This window comes from Tamandua tetradactyla, chromosome 15, assembly GCF_023851605.1.
Source record: "Tamandua tetradactyla isolate mTamTet1 chromosome 15, mTamTet1.pri, whole genome shotgun sequence".
NCBI lineage: Eukaryota > Metazoa > Chordata > Mammalia > Pilosa > Myrmecophagidae > Tamandua > Tamandua tetradactyla.
The window spans coordinates 75,076,985-75,097,701 of NC_135341.1; the positions used below are offsets into that span (position 1 = coordinate 75,076,985).

General features: G+C 38.4%; 1 protein-coding gene across 1 annotated transcript in view; it reads right to left on the reverse strand.

Moving 5' to 3' along the window:
• MRPL3 (mitochondrial ribosomal protein L3) overlaps nt 1-19,114 on the reverse strand; it is a 60,158-nt gene extending 41,044 nt beyond the window's left edge. The window contains exons 1-4 of the mRNA XM_077130111.1: nt 18,826-19,114; nt 17,594-17,778; nt 15,941-16,032; nt 13,966-14,064 (exon numbers count right to left, since the gene is read on the reverse strand). Coding sequence (XP_076986226.1) covers nt 13,966-14,064; nt 15,941-16,032; nt 17,594-17,778; nt 18,826-18,917 — 468 coding nt within the window. The 5' untranslated portion in view covers nt 18,918-19,114. The remainder of the gene's footprint in view (nt 1-13,965; nt 14,065-15,940; nt 16,033-17,593; nt 17,779-18,825) is intronic.
• Nucleotides 19,115-20,717: the final 1,603 nt, after the last annotated feature.

Sequence of the window (20,717 nt, forward strand, 5' to 3'; positions counted from 1 at the left end):
TTACTAGTGTATAGCATTACCACAGATTTTTGAGTGTTGATTTTATAACCTGACATTTTGCTGTACTCATTTATTAGTACTACCATCTAGTAGTTTTGATGTGGATTTTTCAGGATTTTCAACATATAGTATTATATTCATCTGCAAACAGTGAGAGTTTTACTTCTTCCTTTCCAATTCTAATGCCCTGCATTTCTTTTTATTGTCTAATTGCTCTGGCTAGAACTTCCACCACAATGTTGAATGACAATGGTGATAGTGGACATCCTTGTCTTGTTCCTGATCTTACGGGGAAAGTTTTCAGTTTTTCCCCACTGAGGATGATGTTAGCTGTGGGTTTTTCATATATTCCCTTTATCATGTTGAGGAATTTCCCTTTTATTCCTATCTTTTGAAATGTTTTCACCAAGAAAGGATGTCAAATGCCTTTTCTGCATCATCGAGATGATCATGTGGTTTTTCTGGCTTGATTTGTTGATATGGTGTATTACATTAATTGATTTTATGTTGAACCATCCTTTATACCTGGGATGAATCTTACTTGGTCATGGTGTATAATTCTTTTAATGTGCTGCTGGATTCGGTTTGCAAGAATTTTGTTGAGGATTTTTGCATCTATATTCATTAGAGATTGGTATGTAATTTTCTTTTCTTGTAATATTTTTGTATAGCTTTGGTATGAGGGTGATGCTGGCTTCACAGAAGGAGTTCGATTGCCTTCCCTCCTCTTTATTTTTTTTTTTGAAGAGTTTGAGCAGAATTGGTACTAATTCTTTCTTGAATGTTTGGTAGAATTCACATGTGAAGTCATCTGATTCAGGACTTTTTTGGGGAGCTCCCTAATGACTAATTCAATTTCTTTACTGGTGGCTGGTTTGTTGAGGTCATCTATTTCTTCTCCAGTCAATGTTTGTTGTTCATGCCTTTCCAGAAAGTTGTCCATTTCATCTACGTTCTCTAGTTTATTAGCATAATGTTGTTCATAGTATCCTCTCATTATCTCTTTTATTTCTGAGGGATCAGTGGTTATGTCTGCTCTTTAATTTCTGATTTTATCCATTTGCATCTTCTCTCTCCTTTTTGTCAACCTTGCTAAAAATCCATTGATCTTATTGATTTTCTCATAGAACCAACTTCTGCTTTTGTTGATTTTCTCAATTGTTTTCATGTTCTCAATTTCATTTATTTCTGCTCTAATCTTTGTTATTTCTTTCCTTTTGCTTGGTTTGGGGTTAGTTTGCTGTTCTTTCTCTAGTCCTTCCAAGTGAACAGTTAATTCCTCGATTTCTGCTCTTTCTTCTTTTTTAATACAGGCATTTAGGGCAATAAATTTCCCTCTTAGCACTGCCTTTGCTGCATCCCATAGATTTTGATATGTTGTGTTTTCATTTTCATTTGCCTCAAGAGGTTTACTGATTTCTCTTGTAAGTTCTTCCTTGACCCACTTTTGTTCAAGAGTGTGTTGTTAAGCCTCCATATATTTGTGAATTTTCTGGCCCTCTGCCTATTACTGATTTCCACCTTCTTTCCTTTATGATCTGAGAAAGTGTTTTGGATGACTTCAAACTTTTTAAATTGACTGAGACTTGCTTTGTGACCCAGCATATAGTTTGTCCTTGAGAATGATCCATGAGCACTTGAGAAAAAGGTGTTTTCTGCTGTTGCAGGGTATAATGTTCTATAAATGTCTGTTACATCTAGTTTGTTTATTGTATTATTCAAATTCTGTTTCTTTATTGATCCTCTGTCTAGATGTTCTGACCACTGATGAGAGCGGGGAATTGAAGTTTCCAACTATTATGGCAGATGTATCTATTTCTCTTTTTAGTGTTTGCCTCATGTATTTTGGAGCACTCTGGCTCGGTGCATAAATATTTATGATCGGTATGTCTTCTTATTGAATTGTTCCTTTTATTAACACAGTGTCCTTTTTCATCTCTTTTGTTTTACATTTGAAATCTAATTTGTTAGATATTAGTATAGCTACTCCTGCTCTTTTCCGATTGTTGTTTGCGTGAAGTATCTTTTCCCAACCTTTCACTTTCAACCTATGTTTATCCTTGGGTCTAAAATGTATCTACTGTAGACGGCATATAGATGGGTCCTGTTTTTTAATCTGCCAGTCTATGTCTTTTGATTGGGGAATCATATCCATTAATATTTAGTTTTATTACTGTAAGGGCAGTACTTTCTTCTACCATTTTGCCTTTTGGATTTTATATGTCATATCTAATTTTTCTTCTTTTTACCTTTACTGATAGCCTTCATTTCTACATTTTTCTCCACACCTCTCTTTTCTGTCTTTTCCTATCTGTCTGTAGTGCTTCTTTTAGTATTTCTTGCAGAGCTGGTCCCTTGGTCACAAATTCAGTAATTTTTTGTCTGAAAATGTCTTAATTTCCCCCTCATTTTTGAAGGACAATTTTGCTGGATACAGAATTCTTGGTTGGCAGTTTTTCTCCTTTAGAATGTAAATATATTATCCCACTGTCTTCTCGCCTCCATGGTTTCTGCTGAGAAATCCATACACAATCTTACTGGGCTTCCCTTGTAGGTGGATTGCTTTTCTCTTGCTGCTTTCAAAACTCTCTCTCTGACATCTGACATTCTGATTAGTGTCTTGGAGTACATCTATTTGGATCTATTCTTTTTGGGGGTATGCTGTACTTCTTGGATGTGTAATTTTAAGTATTTCAGAAGAGTTGGGAAATTTTCAGTGATAATTTCCTCCATTAGTTTTTCTCCTCCTTTTCCCTTCTCTTCTCCTTTTGGGACACCCACAACGTGTATATTCGTGCACTTCATATTGTCATTTGATTCCCTGAGTCCCTGCGCATATTTTTCCATTCTTTTCCCTATATTTTCTTCTGCTTGTCAAGAGTTCCAATGTCCCATCTTCCAGTTTCCTAATCCTATCTTCTGCCTCTTGAAATCTAATATTGTAGGTTTCCACTGTTTTTTTCATCTCTTCTAATGTGCCTTTCATTCCCATAAGTTCTGTGATTTCTTTTTTTCAGACTTCCAATTTCTTCTTTTTGTTCATTCCTTGCCTTCTTTGTATCCTCCCTTAATTCACTGATTTAATTTTTGATGAGGTTCCCATGTCTGTTCGAACATCCTGAATTAATTGTTTCAACTCCTGAATCTCCTATGAATTGTCAGTTTGTTTCTTTGACTGGGCCATATTGTCTATTTTCCTAGTATGATTTGCTATTTTTTTCTGGCGTCTAGACTTTTATTTTCTTTAATTAATTTATTCTGAGGGTGCATAGGTAGTTCAGTGGTTAGAATGCCTGCCTTCCATGCGAGAGATCCGGGTTCAATTCCTGGACCATTCACACACACACACACAATTTTATTTTGGAGACTGTTTTCACTTTTTTTACCTAGGATTTTCTGGCTGGATGACTCTGTTGTCTATCTGTTCTTTGACATTCAGTTCAGCTTATGCTAGACTTTTAGCTTAGATTTTGTTTAACAGATCAGAATTTCTTAGTTCTTATTTTCTTGTTTCTTGCCCTGCCTGTGTGGTGCCTTTCTTCCCCCTCAGGTGGGTCTACTTAGGTATTATAGACCCCAGTCAGATTTTCCCAGACCAAAGTGGCCTTCTCTCAGGAGGAAAGAGTCACTCACCTGTGTCAGTTTTTCCTGAGGGTGAGACTCAGCAGGTTGAAAGACTTTCCTATGAAGCTTCTAGACTCTGTGTTTTTCCTATCCTGCCCAGAATGTGGCACTTGTCTGCTTGAGGGTCCCACTAGCATAAAGTGATATGGTACCTTTAACTTCAGCAGACTCTTCCTGCTAGGGATGTGGCTGAGACAGAGGAGAGGATGTAGGCTGGCTTTAAACAGTCTTCCAGACCCTGGGGTCTGAATTCCTTGAGGGAGGGGTTCTACCTGAGCTGGCCCCACCCCTCTCCTGGGGAAGGCACAGCCTCCAGACAAGCTCTCAGACAAGCTTAATTCTGCTCTTGCCTGGGGCAGATGGAGCCCCAGAAGCCTTGTAGTTGTATACAAAGAGCAGTCAAGCCATAGAAACACAGCCACAAAAAAGAAAAGGAAAAAAAAAAATCCTTTTCAGAGCAGGACCCCCGTTTCTCAGGTTTGCCAATTAAGAGCTTAAGTTGGTACTTGCTCTGTGTATCTCCAGGTCCTGTGTCCCCTTCTTTCCTTCAGGGCCCAGACCCTTTCAAGTATTTTGTACTTTCTAATCCAAAAAAACCTGTTTTGGCTTTTTTCTTTCTTTTTCCTTCAGCCCTGACCCCTCCGTAACAGGGCAAAAATCAGTGACCTCAGCTTTTACTCGAGGTTCAAGTACTCGAGGGGCCTATTTTTAGTAGTCAGAATTTGTTAATTAATTCCATAATTGGAGCTTGGTTGAGCTCAGCCCATTGTTGCTAGTAAAGTCTTCTTCCTTTCCACAGGAACCAGCCTGTGGGGGAGGGGCGCCGGCCTCCATGGCTTGGGCAACACACGGTTCTGGGTGCGATCGCAGCTGGCCCAGCTTGTCAACTGGTGTACGTTGTGTGTCTGGTCACTGATGTGGCCCCAGCAGTTGTTCTGTACTGTTCTGGGCTATTTACTAGCTGCTCTGGAGGACGAACTAAATCCCACACCTCATTAAGCTGCCATCTTGGACCGTGCTCCAGCCAATTAATTATTATCAAAACTACCTAGTCCACTCAACTGGGACAGAATAGTCTCTTCATCAAATGGTGCTCAGGGAACTGGCTATCCATATGGAAAAGAATGAAAGAGAACCCCCTACCTGATACCATATACAAAAATTAACTCACAAAAGTGAAAAAATAATGTACTCAATGGGAGAAAACATTTGGAAACCACATATCTGATAAGTGTTTAATATCCAGAATACATAAAGAAATCCTACAACTCAACAATAAATTGACAAACAACCTAACTAAAAAATGGCCAAGACTTGATACACATTTCTCCAAAGAGGATATACAAATGGCTAAAAAGTACACGAAAAGATGCTAGCAGGTAAATGTAAATCAAAATTATAAGGACATATTTCACATCCACTAGAATGGTTACTATTAAAAAAAGAAGAAAATTGCAAGTGTTGGAGAAGATGTAGAAAAATAGAAACATTTATTCATTGCTGGTGGGAATGTAAAATGGTATAGCAGCTGTGGAAGACAGTTTTGTGTTTCCTCAGAAAGCTAAGAATAGAATTACCATATGACCTGATAATCCTGCTACTAGGAATATAACCAGAAGAACTACAGGTAGGGACTAATTACTGCACCCTGATGCTCACAGAGTCATTACACAAAACTGTCATAAGACTGAAGCAACCCAAGTGTTCATCAGCCAATAAATGGATAAGAAAAATGCATATATATATATATATATACACATATATATATATATACACAATGGAATATTATTCAACCATAAAAAGGAATTGAAGAATGTGACAGCATGGATGAACTTTGAGGGTGTTATGCTGAGTGAAATAAGCTGGACACAAAAGGACAAATATTGTTTGATCTCACTGATATGAACTAATTGTGATACACAAACTCACAGAGTAAGAATCTAAAATTTAGGTTATCAGGGGATAGACTGGGGCTAGGGAATGGGGAATTGGTGCTTAATTTGTACAGAATTTCTACTGAGGTTGATTTAACGGTTTGGAAATGGATGTTGGTGACAGCTGGACAATATTGTGAATGTAATTAACAACACTACATTATATAGGTGAATGTGGTTAAAAGGGGAAACATGTTACTAGAAAAAAATTACAAAATAAAACATAAGACTGTGACCTCTATTATACATGATGGACTATAGCTAGTAGTACAGAATGTGCTTTCATTAATCATAACAAGTATAACAAGTGTACACTAATACACTAATGAGTGTACACTAATACATTAATACAAGCTGTTAATAGGGTGGATGTGGTGGTTTTGGAACTGCATGTACTCCAGAAAATCACATTCTTAATGTTAACCCATTCCTGTGGGTGTAAGCCTATTTCAAGTATAACCTTTTGATTAGTTTACTTTAGTCGTGGCCCAGAGTGGGTTTTAGAATCTCCTTCTGGGGTACTCTATAAATGGGATGCAGAGAGAGAAAGTAAGCAAGCCAGGGTATCAAGAAGTTGAAAGCTCTGAAACCTAGAAGAGGAGAATGGCAGATGCTGCTATCTGCCTTGCCAGGTGACAGAGGATTGCTGACAGCTGTTCTTCAGGAAGAAATCCTCGTTTTGATGTTGCCCTAATTTGGACATTTTCATGGCTTCAAAACTGTAAGCTAATAAATTCCCATAGATAAATCCAACCCATATTATACTACCTGCTTGGGCAGCTTAGCAAATGAAAAAAGAGGTATACGCAGAAAAATATACCTAATATAAACTATGGATCACAGATAATAGAATTATTTTAATAATGTCATCAATTGTAACAAAGGTAATTACTGTTAAAAAAAAAAAGTACAATTATAAAAAAGTGCCATCATCAATTGTTAACAAAGTCCCACACCACTGCAAGATGCTGGTGGTGGGGTGGTATATGGGAATCCTATATTTTACGTATAATTGTCCTGTAAAGTCACAACTTCTCTAATAAAAATTTAAAAAGAAAAAAGAATAGCAGCAACTGAAAACTTTTTCATCTCAAGATGACACTAATAATGAACTGATAACAAAGCATTTTTCCCCAAAATTCCACTGGAATGTCTACACAGTCAGATTTATTTATAGAACACATTTGAATACTTAGCAAACTTCAGTTACTTGCTAATATTAGTTTAAAATGGGAAACTGCTGGTTTGAAAGGATGTATGTCCCCTAGAAAAGCCATGTTTTAATCAAAATCCCATTTCGTAATAGCAGAATAATCCCTATTCAATATTGTATGTTTGAATCTGCAATTAGATAGTCCCCCTGGAGATATACCCCAATCAAGGGTGGTTGCTAAACTGGATTAGGGGAGACGTGTCTCCACCCATTTGGGTGGGTCTTGATTAGCTTCTGAAGTCCTATAAAAGAGGAAACATTTGGAGAATGAGAGATTCAAAGAGAGCAGAGCAGAACAACATAGCCATGAGAAGCAGAGTCCACCAGCCAGCGACCTTTGGAGATGAAGAAGGAAAATGCCTCCCGGGGAGCTTCATGAAACAGGAAGCCAGGAGTAGAAGCTAGCAGATGATGCTGTGCTCGCCATGTGCCCTTTCAGATGAGAGAGGAATCTGACTGTGTTCACCATGTGCCTTCTCACCTGAGAAAGAAACCCAGAATTTCATCGGCCTTCTTCAACCAAGGTATCTTTTCCTGGATGCCTTTGATTGGACATTTCTATTGACTTGTTCTAATTGGAACATTTTCTCAGCCTTAGAACTGTAAACTAGCAACTGATTAAATTCCCCCTTTAAAAGCCATTCTGTTTCTGGTATATTGCATTCCGGCAGCTAACAAACTAGAAAAGAAACATTAGTGCTCCTTTATAACTTATTTGTAAACTCCCTCTTTTCCAAACATTAAATTGGGTGGCACTGGCCTGAACTTTAATTTATGGATCAGTCTACACCCTAATAAGAATTTTCCTGGGGCCTTACAGGGGGGCCCTACAACTTAGGCTGAAAGCTCTGCTTTGGATGACCAAGGAAGACTGTTCTACTCCTCACAAAGTTTCCTCAAGAAGCTATCCTTCCCTTGAAAAGAATGGTAATCTAAATTTACTCTAGTTATTTTCTATGGTTTCACATCCCTAATGCTGAAATCTAAAACTAGTAGTCAAGGCCCCTCCTATCAATGCCCTATTTTTCATTTTCAGTTATACATATTCTTCCACAACAATAACAAACACGTATTTTTCATTTAACTGTGGCTTCTTAGGATTATTTTCTGATGTAGGCATCAAATTCAGATTTATTAAATTTTAGAACATGCTTCAATTTTATTTTCAACGTTCACATATTCTACTTGCTTTTAAAAGCCTATTATTTTATTCATATCAGTTTTAAAATATGCCATGAGGCTTCTGGGAAAAATCTTCAGACCAATAAACATCTCAACCCAAGTAACTACAGACTGAGCCAAAAAAGGAACCAAGGTAACACATATTTCTGGATTGTCTTTCAATCTTTCTAAATTTGAATACTTAAGCTAATTACCATCAGTCATGAGAAAAACCAAATACTTGAGAAGAAACCAGCAGCAGTGTAACAGTGGTATTTTTTTTAACTTCCAAGTAAATGATTTCAAAAGGCAATTTAAATGATTGACAGCAGTGTCACACTTGGATAATCCCATATATGAGGCTGCATTTTTCCCCCTCTTCAAAGTTCTCTGCAATTATCCTCACAATGAAAAAGGTTCTCTGCTCCTAAAATGAACTGATTTGATCAACTTTTAAGGCCACTTAACTTTCTTATTCAAAAAGACTATGTACCCCACCACATCTATTTATTATTTATAACAAAGCTACAAAAATAGCAAAAGTAAAGCAGTCTAATTTTTGGAGGCATAAATTCTTTACAGGTTAAAAAAAATTCCCAGTCCTGTCACAAATAAAACTGATTTAAATCAATTTATTGTAAAATGGTTAACGACTTGATATTTAATATTCACAGGTGTCATTAAAAACAACAAAAAACCAAATAGATTATAATCAAATAGATTATAATCAATCTATCTGCAATTAGCTTGAGGGCTACAAAATGAAACAGAAAGTCTGTACACTTCTAGTTTTGAAAATCTTTTCCCTTTCCAAGAAAAAAAGGCTTTATTTCTAAATAAAGAACTCTAAAACCTCATTTTCAAATCCTATTCTGAAGAAAGGTCATTTATAGACAAAAGCTTGTCTTAATAGTATACTAAATGTCCTTCCGAAGGTAGAAAATCTGTATTTTGAAGAAATCCTATAAGAAACTCCTATACAGTGCTTCATATACTAGGGAAGTGAGCAGTTTGTGAAGTTTATATAAGTTAAGTGAATGAAAATCCATTACAACATAAGAATACAGCCCCCAAATCACTCTGCTGTGCTATATATTCACTGAAGAAAATGAAGTTTAAAATACGTGGACCATACTTTGAAGTCTAGCACTATCTTCTGTAACACTTTACTTATTAGTATTGTGTTAGTCATACTAATAATGTTGTATCGTGTTTGTGAAATTTTTACTTATATCTTTATTACAAAGTAAAATAGACTAAATTAAAATTAACTTCCAAGTAAGTGTTTTTTTTTAAGAACTAAAATATTCAGAGAATGAATGTGAGAGATTTTTAGCACTGGAAAAGAATTTAGAAACCAACAAGTTCAATTTCCTGTTTTTGCAAGTAAGGAAACAGATGTCTGAATAGGGTGAAGTAAAGGGTAGCCAATGGGAGAAAATCAGGAGTAGAACTCAGCTCTTCTGATCCCATATCCATTCTGTGTGCCACCATCTCATTATCTCTGAGGAAGCAATGTTCATAGAGCTGTTGGAGCAGAACAGATTCTCCCAACATGATGCCTGATTTATAAATATCAAGACTTTAAAGTCATGAATTTGCAAAACTGGTAATGAAAATAAAGATGATGGCACCAGTCATTACAAAAATACACAAGTATATCAATCAGAAAACAGAGGCAACTGTCAAACCAAAGAATCATTTACATGAAGGCAGTCACATATTTGCACATTTAGAAAATAAAAACATTTGAAATTTTTAAGTTTCCCTAATCGTATCATGTGTTTTTAATTACCATGGAATTACATGAGCACTGAATTTATTACAATAAACTGTCAAGAATTAATAGTAGGAAGGGTATCGCTTCAAAGTTTTAATGAAAAATAAACGGACTATACTAACATAACATGCAACAGCTAATCATAAGACAAGCACGTTTAATAGGATTCCAGTGATTTCAACCATCGCCTATTCATGGATGCCTCTCAAATAATTTTTTCACACTATTTACAGGGTAACTCCACCAGGATTTTCTGAAAATACTTCAAATATATTTATCTTCCAAAACTTACCTTTCCTTGTCTTTATGTCAGATGACTGCACTCTCATTGACCCAGTTAGTTAAAAATCACTCCACATCTGTGTCTTCTCTTTACAACACAATACCTATCACTTTCATTATGATAATCTGCCCCTTTCAATTTCAATGCAACTGTCTTGGTTCAGAAGGCCTTTACTAATTTTTCTTTATTTGCCTAAAATAACCTCCTAAATGTCCTCCCTGCAATCAGATTCTTCTAATTTTGGTGAACCAAAATAACAATTTGACCACACCACTGCCCTAGTTAAAATACTCAGAAAGCTCCTCAGTCTAAAGGATATAGCCCAAACTCTTCACTGTGGTATAAAGGCCCTTTTACTCCACCCTGACAGCCTCGCCTATATCACCTTCTCCACCAGCTCACCCTGCACACTAAGGTCCAGCCACATCACACGTCTCCTCCAGCTCCCCAAGGCCTCTTACCAGTGGGTGGCTCTGAATGAGTTTCTTAACCTCTTTAAGCCTCAGAAGTTGAAAAGGTTATATAAAGATAACAAATGTAAAATGTGTAATACTTTTGTGCCCAGCATGTCAATAAGTGCTCAATATAAGCTAATTATGATGAAGAATAGTGGGCACACAATAAACATCAGCCGAACAAACTGAAGACTAATTTTGAATTGTATAATATGATCTGTATTCTAATTTCCATCCATTTTCATTTCATAAAGAACTTACAATGGAAAAAATGTTTACCTTATAATGCAGTATAAGCAATATTTTGTAGTAAACCTAAAGATGTTTCAATGCCTATTCGTGAAAATCATTACCATCTCTAGAAAAGTTTTTTGTTTTAATCATCAACAGAAGAAACTTAATTATGCACATTTTTCAAATTTAAACTAAAAACTAAGGAATTCTATTAGTATTCTATTTAGGAAGAAATGTTATATTTAAATAAAATCTGATTTTGGGGACTTCCGGAGAAGATGGCGGCTTAGTAAGACGCGTGGGTCTTAGTTCCTCCTCCAGAAAAGCAACTAAAGAAACAGAAACAATATGAAACAGCTCCTGGAGCCACGACAGAGACCAAAAAGACGGCGTACCCCATTCTGGAACGGCTGAACGGGCAGGGAGAATCCGCTGCGGTGAGATACCCGAGGGGCGCGCGTTTTCCCGGCCCGGGCCGCTGGCGACTGGGGTCCCCTCCACGCACGTGGCTCCCCGGTCTGACTGGGAACGTTGGATAGCGGGGCCCTCCCGCCACGCTTGGCGTCTCGGGCCAGCTGGGCAATTTGGACCGGCACTCCCCCAAGCCGCAGCGGCCGGCGACCCCCCCCCTCCATGCAGCAGTTTCCCGGGCCGACTGCGAGATTCGGATTGGCAAGTTAAAGGAGCCACAGCATCTTTTACTGGTGGGCCCCGCAGACAGACGAGCGCCACGAGCGCCACCTACTGGGCAGGAAAAGAAAAACAGCCCAGAGATTTCACAGAAAAACCTTTCAACCAGCCGGGTCCCACACCCAGGGAAATCTGATTAAATGCCCAGACACCAGCAGAAAATAACGGATCACGCTCGGAAAATTGGAGATATGGCCCAGTCAAAGGAACAAACCAATAGTTCAAATGAGATACAGGAGCTGAGACAACTAATGCTGAATATACGAACAGAAATGGAAAAACTCTTCAAAAACCAAATCAATAAATTGAGGGAGGACATGAAGAAGACATGGGCTGAACAAAAAGAAGAAATAGAAAATCTGAAAAAACAAATCACAGAACTTACGGGAGTGAAGGACAAAGAAGAAAAAATGGAAAAAACAATGGATACCTACAATGGTAGATCTAAAGAGACAGAAGCTACAATTAGTGAACTGGAGGATGGAACATCTGAATTCCAAAAAGAAACAGAAACTATAGGGAAAAGAATGGAAAAACTTGAGCAGGGGATCAGGGAACTGAATGACAATATGAAGCGCACAAATATACGTGTTGTGGGTGTCCCAGAAGGAGAAGAGAAGGGAAAAGGAGGAGAAAAACTAATGGAAGAAATTATCACTGAAAATTTCCCAACTTTTATGAAAGACCTAAATTTACAGATCCAAGAAGTGCAGCGCACCCCAAAGAGAATAGACCCAAATAGGCGTTCTCCAAGACACTTACTAGTTAGAATGTCAGAGGTCAAAGAGAAAGAGAGGATCTTGAAAGCAGCAAGAGAAAAACAATCTGTCACATACAAGGGAAACCCAATAAGACTATGTGTAGATTTCTCAGCAGAAACCATGGAAGCTAGAAGACAGTGGGATGATATATTTAAATTACTAAAAGAGAAAAACTGCCAACCAAGACTTCTATATCCAGCAAAATTGTCCTTCAAAAATGAGGGAGAAATTAAGACATTTATAGACAAAAAGTCACTGAGAGAATTTGTGACCAAGAGACCAGCTCTGCAAGAAATACTAAAGGGAGCACTAGAGTCAGATACGAAAAGACAGAAGAGAGAGGTATGGAGTAAAGTATAGAAAGAAGGAAAATCAGATATGATATATATAATACAAAAGCCAAAATGGTAGAGGAAAATATTATCCAAACAGTAATAACACTAAAAGTTAATGGACTGAATTTCCCAATCAAAAGACATAGAATGGCAGAATGGATTACGATCCAGCAATACCACTGCTAGGTATCTACTCAAAGGACTTAAGGGCAAAGACACAGACGGACATATGCACACCAGTGTTCATAGCAGCATTTTCTACAATTGCAAAGAGATGGAAACAGCCAAAATGTCCATCAACAGAAGAGTGGCTAAACAAACTATGGCGTATACCTACGATGGAATATTATGCAGCTTTAAGACAAACTAAACTTATGAAGCATGTAATAACATGGATGGACCTAGAGAACATTATGCTGAGTGAGTCTAGCCAAAAACTAAAGGACAAATACTGTATGGTCCCACTGATGTGAACCGACATTCGAGAATCAGCTTGGAATATATCATTGGTAACAGAGACCAGCAGGAGTTAGAAACAGGGTAAGATAATGGGTAATTGGAGCTGAAGGGATACAGACTGTGCAACAGGACTAGATACAAAAACTCAAAAATGGACAGCACAATAATACCTAAGTGTAATGTAACTATGTTGGAACACTGAATGAAGCTGCACCTGAAATATGGTTTTTTGTTTGTTTGTTTGTTTGTATCTTTTGTTTTTGTTTTTTTCTTTTTCCTTTTTTTTATATATATATATATTTTATTAGTATTATTATTTTAATTCTCTTCTCTATATTAACATTCTATATCTTTTTCTGCTGTTTTGCTAGTTCTTTTCCTAAATCGATGCAAATGTACTAAGAAATGATGATCATACATCTATGTGATGATACTAATCACTGAGTGCATGTGTAGAATGGAATGATTTCTAAATGTTGTGTTAATTTCTTTTCTTTTTTTTGATTAATAAAAAAAAAATTAAAAAAAAAAATCTGATTTTGGTTCATACGGAGCTTTATCCCAAGTACCAAAAGCTCTTTCTGGTATACACAGAATTAATCCCCACATGCTGTTGGAGATGTGCTGAGACAATTTTTCATAAGAAGAGAAATTAAACATAAAACAATAAGAAAAAATAACCAAATAGCTACTACCCATTGAGTGCCAACCACAAATGAGGCACATCTGAAAAACCAAATTAATTCTCATAACAAACTTAATAGGGAAATAGTATTTGCATCCCCATTTTACTGATGGGTAAAGACACTGCGGCTTAGAAAGGTGAAGTTCCAGCTAGTAAGAGATGGTGCTGGAACAAACTCAGTCTCTTGGACTCCTGAGCCCAATGGCTCTGCTGGACTGCCTCCCCCAAACTATACAACTTATCTCATGAACAAGTACAAATTTGTGATTTTGGAATACTCTCAAGACATAAAAGAATTCAGACTTGAAATGAATGAAATATATCATTTCAGGAATGAAAATACATACTTACATAGAAACGTGATACAGTTTTTCCTCCAACAGTTAGGGCTGCCATTTTTCCATTATGGTTTTCCTTCGGAGTATATTTTAAGACATGACAGTCTTGTACCTAAAAAAACACACACACATAAAAAACTAAGTTTGTACCAAAATACATTTCACCATTACACATTAGCCATATTGACTCCTTAGACCAATTAGGAACTCCCTAAAGTTACTTATCTCATTATTGCTCTACCACCAAGCACAATTTTAAAATACATAAATAAACCTTTACAAAAATAATAAAAAACAAGACATATAGAAAACTACGTAAAACATAAAGAACAAAATGAGTATTTGTACCCATGTAACCATTACCGAGGTGAAAAGCAGAATCCCAGATGCCTTTGTATGTCCTTTCCCAATCTGTGCCCCTCTGTTTCCCCTTTTACCCTAAAGCAGTGTTTCAAAGTGTGGTCTCTGGTAGCTGGGAACTTGGTAAAAAATGTAGATTTTCAAGCCCCAACCCAGCCCAAACGAATCAGAATCTGTTTCATAAGCCCTCTAGATGATTTTGATGCTCACTAAAGTTTAAGAACCACTGCCTTAGAGAGAACCACTACCCTTGACATTTGTGGTAATTATTTATCTACTTTTCTTTATTACTTTTGAAAGCACTGCTTAATAATGTAGTTTAGTGTTTTCTGAGCTTCATATAAATAAACTCAAATAGCATGTACTCTTCCGTATCTTCTTTCATCAACATGGATCTAAGGTTATTCATATTGTCATGTGGAGCTCCATTGTGTTCATTTTCATTGTGGTACAGCATTTCATTATGTGAATATACTACAATTTATTTACTTATTCTATTGGTGATGGACATTTGTGTCATTACCAGTTTGGGGGCTGTTAAAAGTGATGCTGTGCTCAATGTTGTATATGTATCCTGCTGCAAACCTATTCAATCCTCTCTAGGAATATTCAGGAGTGGAACTGCTAGATTATAAAGTTCACTCATTTTAACTTTACCAGAAAATGCTAAACTGTTTTCTGAAGTGACTGTACCAATTTATAATTTCCACTAGCCCTTTCTGAAGTCTCCCAAACTTTCTTAGCATTCTCAAAACCTTAATCTTATACTTGATCATTCAGAATCAATAAAAATTTACCAAGGATTTGTAGGCTATCTGTGCCTATTAGTATATTAGTACTCTAAGCACTCATGAGCATGAGCTCTCATTTTAATTATCACTACCTATCTAATAGGTACATGAAGACTGAGCTCCAGAGATTAACTGCGTTGTCCAAAGTGATTTGGGGTGTGATGGTCACCCAACTTTTATCAGTAATCCTTCTATCATAATGATAAAACAAAAGTAGCTAATATTGATTGTATATTTACCATTGTTCAAAATGCTTGACGACATTATCTTGTGAGCTCCTCACAATAACCTTTTGAGGTAGGTCATATTTACAATTATTATCTTTTAAGCTGAGGTACAGGGCTCCAAGTAACATAGCTAGTAAGTGACAGAACTGGGGTTGGAACTCAGTTATTCTGGCTCCAGAGCCCACATTGTTGACCATTAGAGTATAATTCACCTCAGTTAACAAAACACTGCCTTCCCAGACAAAAGTGTCACATTTTAACAGTTAGCTAAGAGATCAAAATTATAATTTGGAGTTGAAAAACTCCATAAATGAAAATAAGATGGGACTGAGATTTCCCAGAATATGAATTAAAATGGAGAACCATGAGAAGCTAGGTTACATATCTTTTACTCATTGCCTCAGTTATCCCAATACTTGTATTACGACATACTCAAGCAAGAGTCAAAGCATTTACTGAAAAACTAAGAGGTAAATTTATTCCCAACATTTCCCTCTTCTTTACCAAACAGTTCCATGTTTCAGGATACAAATATTGCCCACTCAGATTTATTTTGCATTAACAGATCTTGGCACACATATAGATCCTTTACATCCTATTTCCTTCTTACCTGAAGTAACGTGACCACATGCTCTTTACCATCCTTGGTCCATAAAGGCATCATGCCCAGCTTTAGTGCAATAAGGCCAACTCTAGAGGAACCTTGCAATTAAAACCAAATCTATGTTAACACAATCTCCATTAACATTTCCCAACAGAATACAACATTCTTTCATAAAATGTGGTTTCAACACAAATATTTCTTGGAGATATAAGTATCTTGAAACATGCCTGGTATAATTATATTGGTACTTAATAAATATTTGTGAAATAAATGAATATGTGAGAACTATATATAAAGAAAATAGATATATTCGTTTTAAAATAATGATATTAATAGAAGGCATGATAAATCCATCATTACCCTTTCCTAGTATCAATTCCTTTCCAACTCATTAACTAGAAAACATCACTCAAATTCTAAGAAATGAATTAGTGCTAAAGGGATGTCACAAATGAATATGTTGCTAAAATATGCCAGCCTCCACCATGACACTTAGATTTGTTGCATGAGCTGGTAAAGTTGCTCCACCAAGACCTTTTGCCCACTGTAAAACTCAATTGTCAGTACAAACCCAAAGCAGAGACAATACACTGAAGAGAAGAGGCCTTACTCTTCTTGGTCTGGCCACACGTGGGTTTAGCACCCTAACTAGGCACAAAGAACTGATAATGGGCTTATGCTTGGCAAATCTGGAGTTATAAAATAGAATCTCTACCGAAAACATTTGCTCAACACATAACAATTTAGATCATATTCTTCTATGATCTAGCTTTTTTTTTATTGTAAAAAAACATATACACAAAACAGCAGTACATTTCAAAGCACACTCCAACAACTGGTTATAGAACCGATTTCAGAGTTTGGTATGGGTTACAGTTCCACGATTTCAGGTTTTTTCCTTCTAGCTACTCTAAGACACTGGAGACTAAAAGAAATATCAATATAAAGATTCAGAAGTCACAATCATTTGTTATACCCTATCTTGCCTGTTATAACTCCTCCTTCATCTCTGTCCTTCTCCCAATCTTCCAGGGTATCTGGGCTATGCCAATTCTAACGTTTTCATGTTGGAAAGGGATGCCGGTAATATGGGATTGGGGGATGGAACGAGGTGATGTTCTGGAGAGGCTGGTGCCTCTGGACTTATCTGGCCTAGGAACCTTTCTGGAGGTTGTAGGTTTCTGGAAGATAATCATCACGCATGGAACCTTTGTAGAATCTCAGATAGAGCCCTAGGCATTCTTTATGGTTAGCAGGAATGATTTTGGTTGGGGTTTGGCAAACCATGGTACGTAGCAGTATTAGATGAAGATTGTGTTAAGAGTAGCCTCCAGAACAGCCTGTTAAGTCTATATGAATTCTCTCAACCATGATCTACTTTATATTCTTTTTTATATGAAGAGAGTGAAAACTTAAGCCAAGTGATTCTTTCACCTATAGAACAACTTCTCAAGGAGGTCTTTTTTCTATCAGACATTTACTAAAAGTAGACTAGGAGGTGGAAATAAACTTGAAACCAACCACAATGAAACAGACACACTTAGACATGAGAAGGAAGTTCAAGAGATGTTCAATTTATCAGGGAGTTACTGCATGACTTTGAATGTGCCCAATCAGAGTAATTAGGAGATAAGAACTCATGGAATAAAAAATAACCACCTGGTTCCCAAGGATGTACAGGCCACGGTTCATCTTTCAAAGGACACAGTTTACTTGCTAACTGGGCTTTATTTTCATCAGACACCAACTGTTTAACAAATGAAACATTTTTTTCAGAAAGATGCTCATCCCACCAAGTGCAACTCTTGCCATGTAGACCTCTAACAAAAAGCCAGATGTTTGCGCTGTAAAAACAAAAACAAAACAAAACACAATTCAGAAGGTTCTTCCATTTAATGTAGAAATTCAGGTCACAGGAATTGGAAAGTGTAGTCAGGGTCTTAGGAAAGGGTCAAGATTCTGTGCACATCTTTTCCTCTGACATTCCTTGTGGTAATGCTGGGGCTCACACTTTAACTATGAATGATTATCCTGGAGGAAAAGTTCATCTCATCCTCTGGAATAAAAAGATTTCTAACACAGCACAACCTACTTCAGCATGTGAAAAACTGACACATTAGAATTTGAACTTTAAAAGTTGTATTTCCAGTGGAGTTGGCAGAATGTGGCACGCTGATCTCTCTGAAAATCTCAACTCTTCCCTGCAGCAACACTGCCTAGGCTTGGAGGGAGAGATGCAGGAAGTGTTTTGTGCAGTTAAAACACCCACAAAAAATATGACCTCTGCCTTTTCCTGCAAAGTTAAAACACACACAAAAAGTGATCTCTACATCTTAGTATTCAGCGCTCACCAGCTGAACACAAAGAAAGCCTTTAAGGAGTGGGGATCCGGTGGTGTAATTCTCAGAAGTAAAAATCTTCCTGCAGTCCTGGGCCCCCTTGTGAAATCAAGACTCAGGCTGGAGTCCCCGGGGCAGCAGCCAGGACAACCGCACTGTCCACTCATTAATTGAGTGACCTTGGGCCAAATTACTTCTCCTGTCTAAGCCTCAGTTTTCCTATTTGCAAAACAGAATAACGATAGTAAAGAAGAATCACAGTATGTGCACGATGGATGATGGTAACTCGTTTACGTGAGGGCTACGTGAGATAAAGAGCCTGATACACTTTTCAGAGGATCTAGTAATGCCCGCTGCCAGTCACGAGTTCATAAGCATAAATGACAGCAGTTTAAAAATCACCCCATTCAATTCCTTAGGTGGGAGCTTCCTCACTCTTCTGTGCCCCCCATCTAGACAGAACCACTCCCTCCTCCACTCAAGGCAGTCCCCGGGCCAAGCTACGCCATTGCCCAAAGCCGCAGTAGTGCAGGGCCGCACCCCCACACCCACCTGTTTCCGGAGCCCCGGGCAGCAGCCAGGACGCCCGCACCGCAGCCCAGCACCTGGGCGCCGGTCTGCGCCAGCAACCTCCAGCCCCGCATGGCGTGCCGGGGAGGGCTCCGCCCGCGACAGCTCCGGACGCCCCGCCGCTCCGCTTTCACGGTGTTGCCTACGCTGCCGCCACGCGTGCCACCACGCGTCCCGCCGCGGCCCTCTAGGACCTGTCGCGCCTCCAGTCCCCCGATGTCCCCCACGACGGAAAGAGACCCGCTGCAGTCACTTCCGGTCCGCTTTGCAATGCGCTCCGGGCACGTAGGCCAGCCCCGGAACTAGAGTTCCAATGCCGAAATAGTCCGCCTTTGCCTGGATCCGAGTGGGGCTGGAGAGTGCGGGGGCTGACTCGTCTCTCCTGTGGTTGAGAAAAAGGGAGGTTCCGGGTTTAAACTTTAGAAGAATGAGACGAACTACAGACAGGCAACTAAAGAAGCAAAAATTACTTCTAAGAAAGAAAATCATTTAAAAATAGTGCCAACTGTGGGGCAGGACATTGTGCTAAGCGGACGTTTTGTCAGTATATTTTGATGAGTTCATCTTTGCAACAGTCCTGAAAAGAAGTTGTTATAGTTATTTTATAGGTGAAGGAACACAGACTAAGGATCTAGGTGGCAGGTGGGCAGAGTGAAGATTTGAATGAACCCTGAATGAGGGCAGCTCATCACATTTCTTCACAAGAGAGATGCTGATTTTTACGAGGTGATCATGGAAAGAACATCTCTTTCTTTTGTTGCCAGCATCCAGGATGACCGTCTTGCCTCTTGAATAGTCTCGTCGTCGTATAACTCCCGCTTGCACCAAAACAGGTGCAAGATGTGTGGCAAGGTCATAAAAGGTTTTCTGTCTCTTGAATTGTTCCCTGTAGGGAAGGCTGGTGCCATGTCCTGCAGACACTCAAACAGCCTTGTAGAGAGGCCCACATGGAGAAGGACCAACTTACCAGCCACATCAGTGAGGCACCTAGGAAGTCCATTCTGTAGCCTCAGGGCAACCGTTCAGCGACTGCGACTCAGGAAAAACAGAGAGCCAGAACCTCCCAGTCAAGCAGCTCACAGATTCTTGACCTAAAGGAATTGTCACAGAGAATAAATGATTGGTGTTTAGAGTCACTACATTTTAGGGTCATTTGTGATGCTGCAAATGATTAGATAACTAATGCACTTACTGTACAAACACACCCCTGTCCTGGGTCCAGAGTCAACTTATTCACCCATCTGTGTACCTTGGCCGTTCATCCTACTACTCCAGAAATCCACTTCCTTATGTGACAGATGGATATTTGCAGAAAGTAGGAAGTGAGAACTTAAAAGTTCAGCCATTTCAAGCCCCCCCCCCCCCGCTTCCCTTTTTATTAGAGATCTAGCTAGTTTGCTTAAAAGGTTCAGAAAATAGTCAGAGCAATTCCTGTTATGACTTGGACTTCAGGAGTCTCTAAAGCTTTTGCTTTGTTTGCTCTTCCAGCCTCCCAGCTGCTGTTGTAGTTACCATGGCCACTTCTCTATGGCATTCTGAGCCTTGGAGGAAAAATTACATCTCTTTATCCTATTCATGTTGCCAGACTTTCAGTTACTTAAGAATGACCCTATATTGGATGAACATGTCTTAAAGAGGACTACATGCAAAAAGCTGGAAAAAAAAGACAACTTGGCTACAACTGCCAAAAGATAGTTTTTCTTGAGCATACTATATGTACTCAATACTGAAGCCAACCAGCCAGAGACTATCAGGAACATACCAGAACTCAAAGTGAGGTTTATTTAGCTTGCCATAGCAAGAGAGCATACACCTAAGGTTGTCTCATAAGGCTGATTTATAAGGGGCTAATGGTACAATGTGGTCTTGTGCTC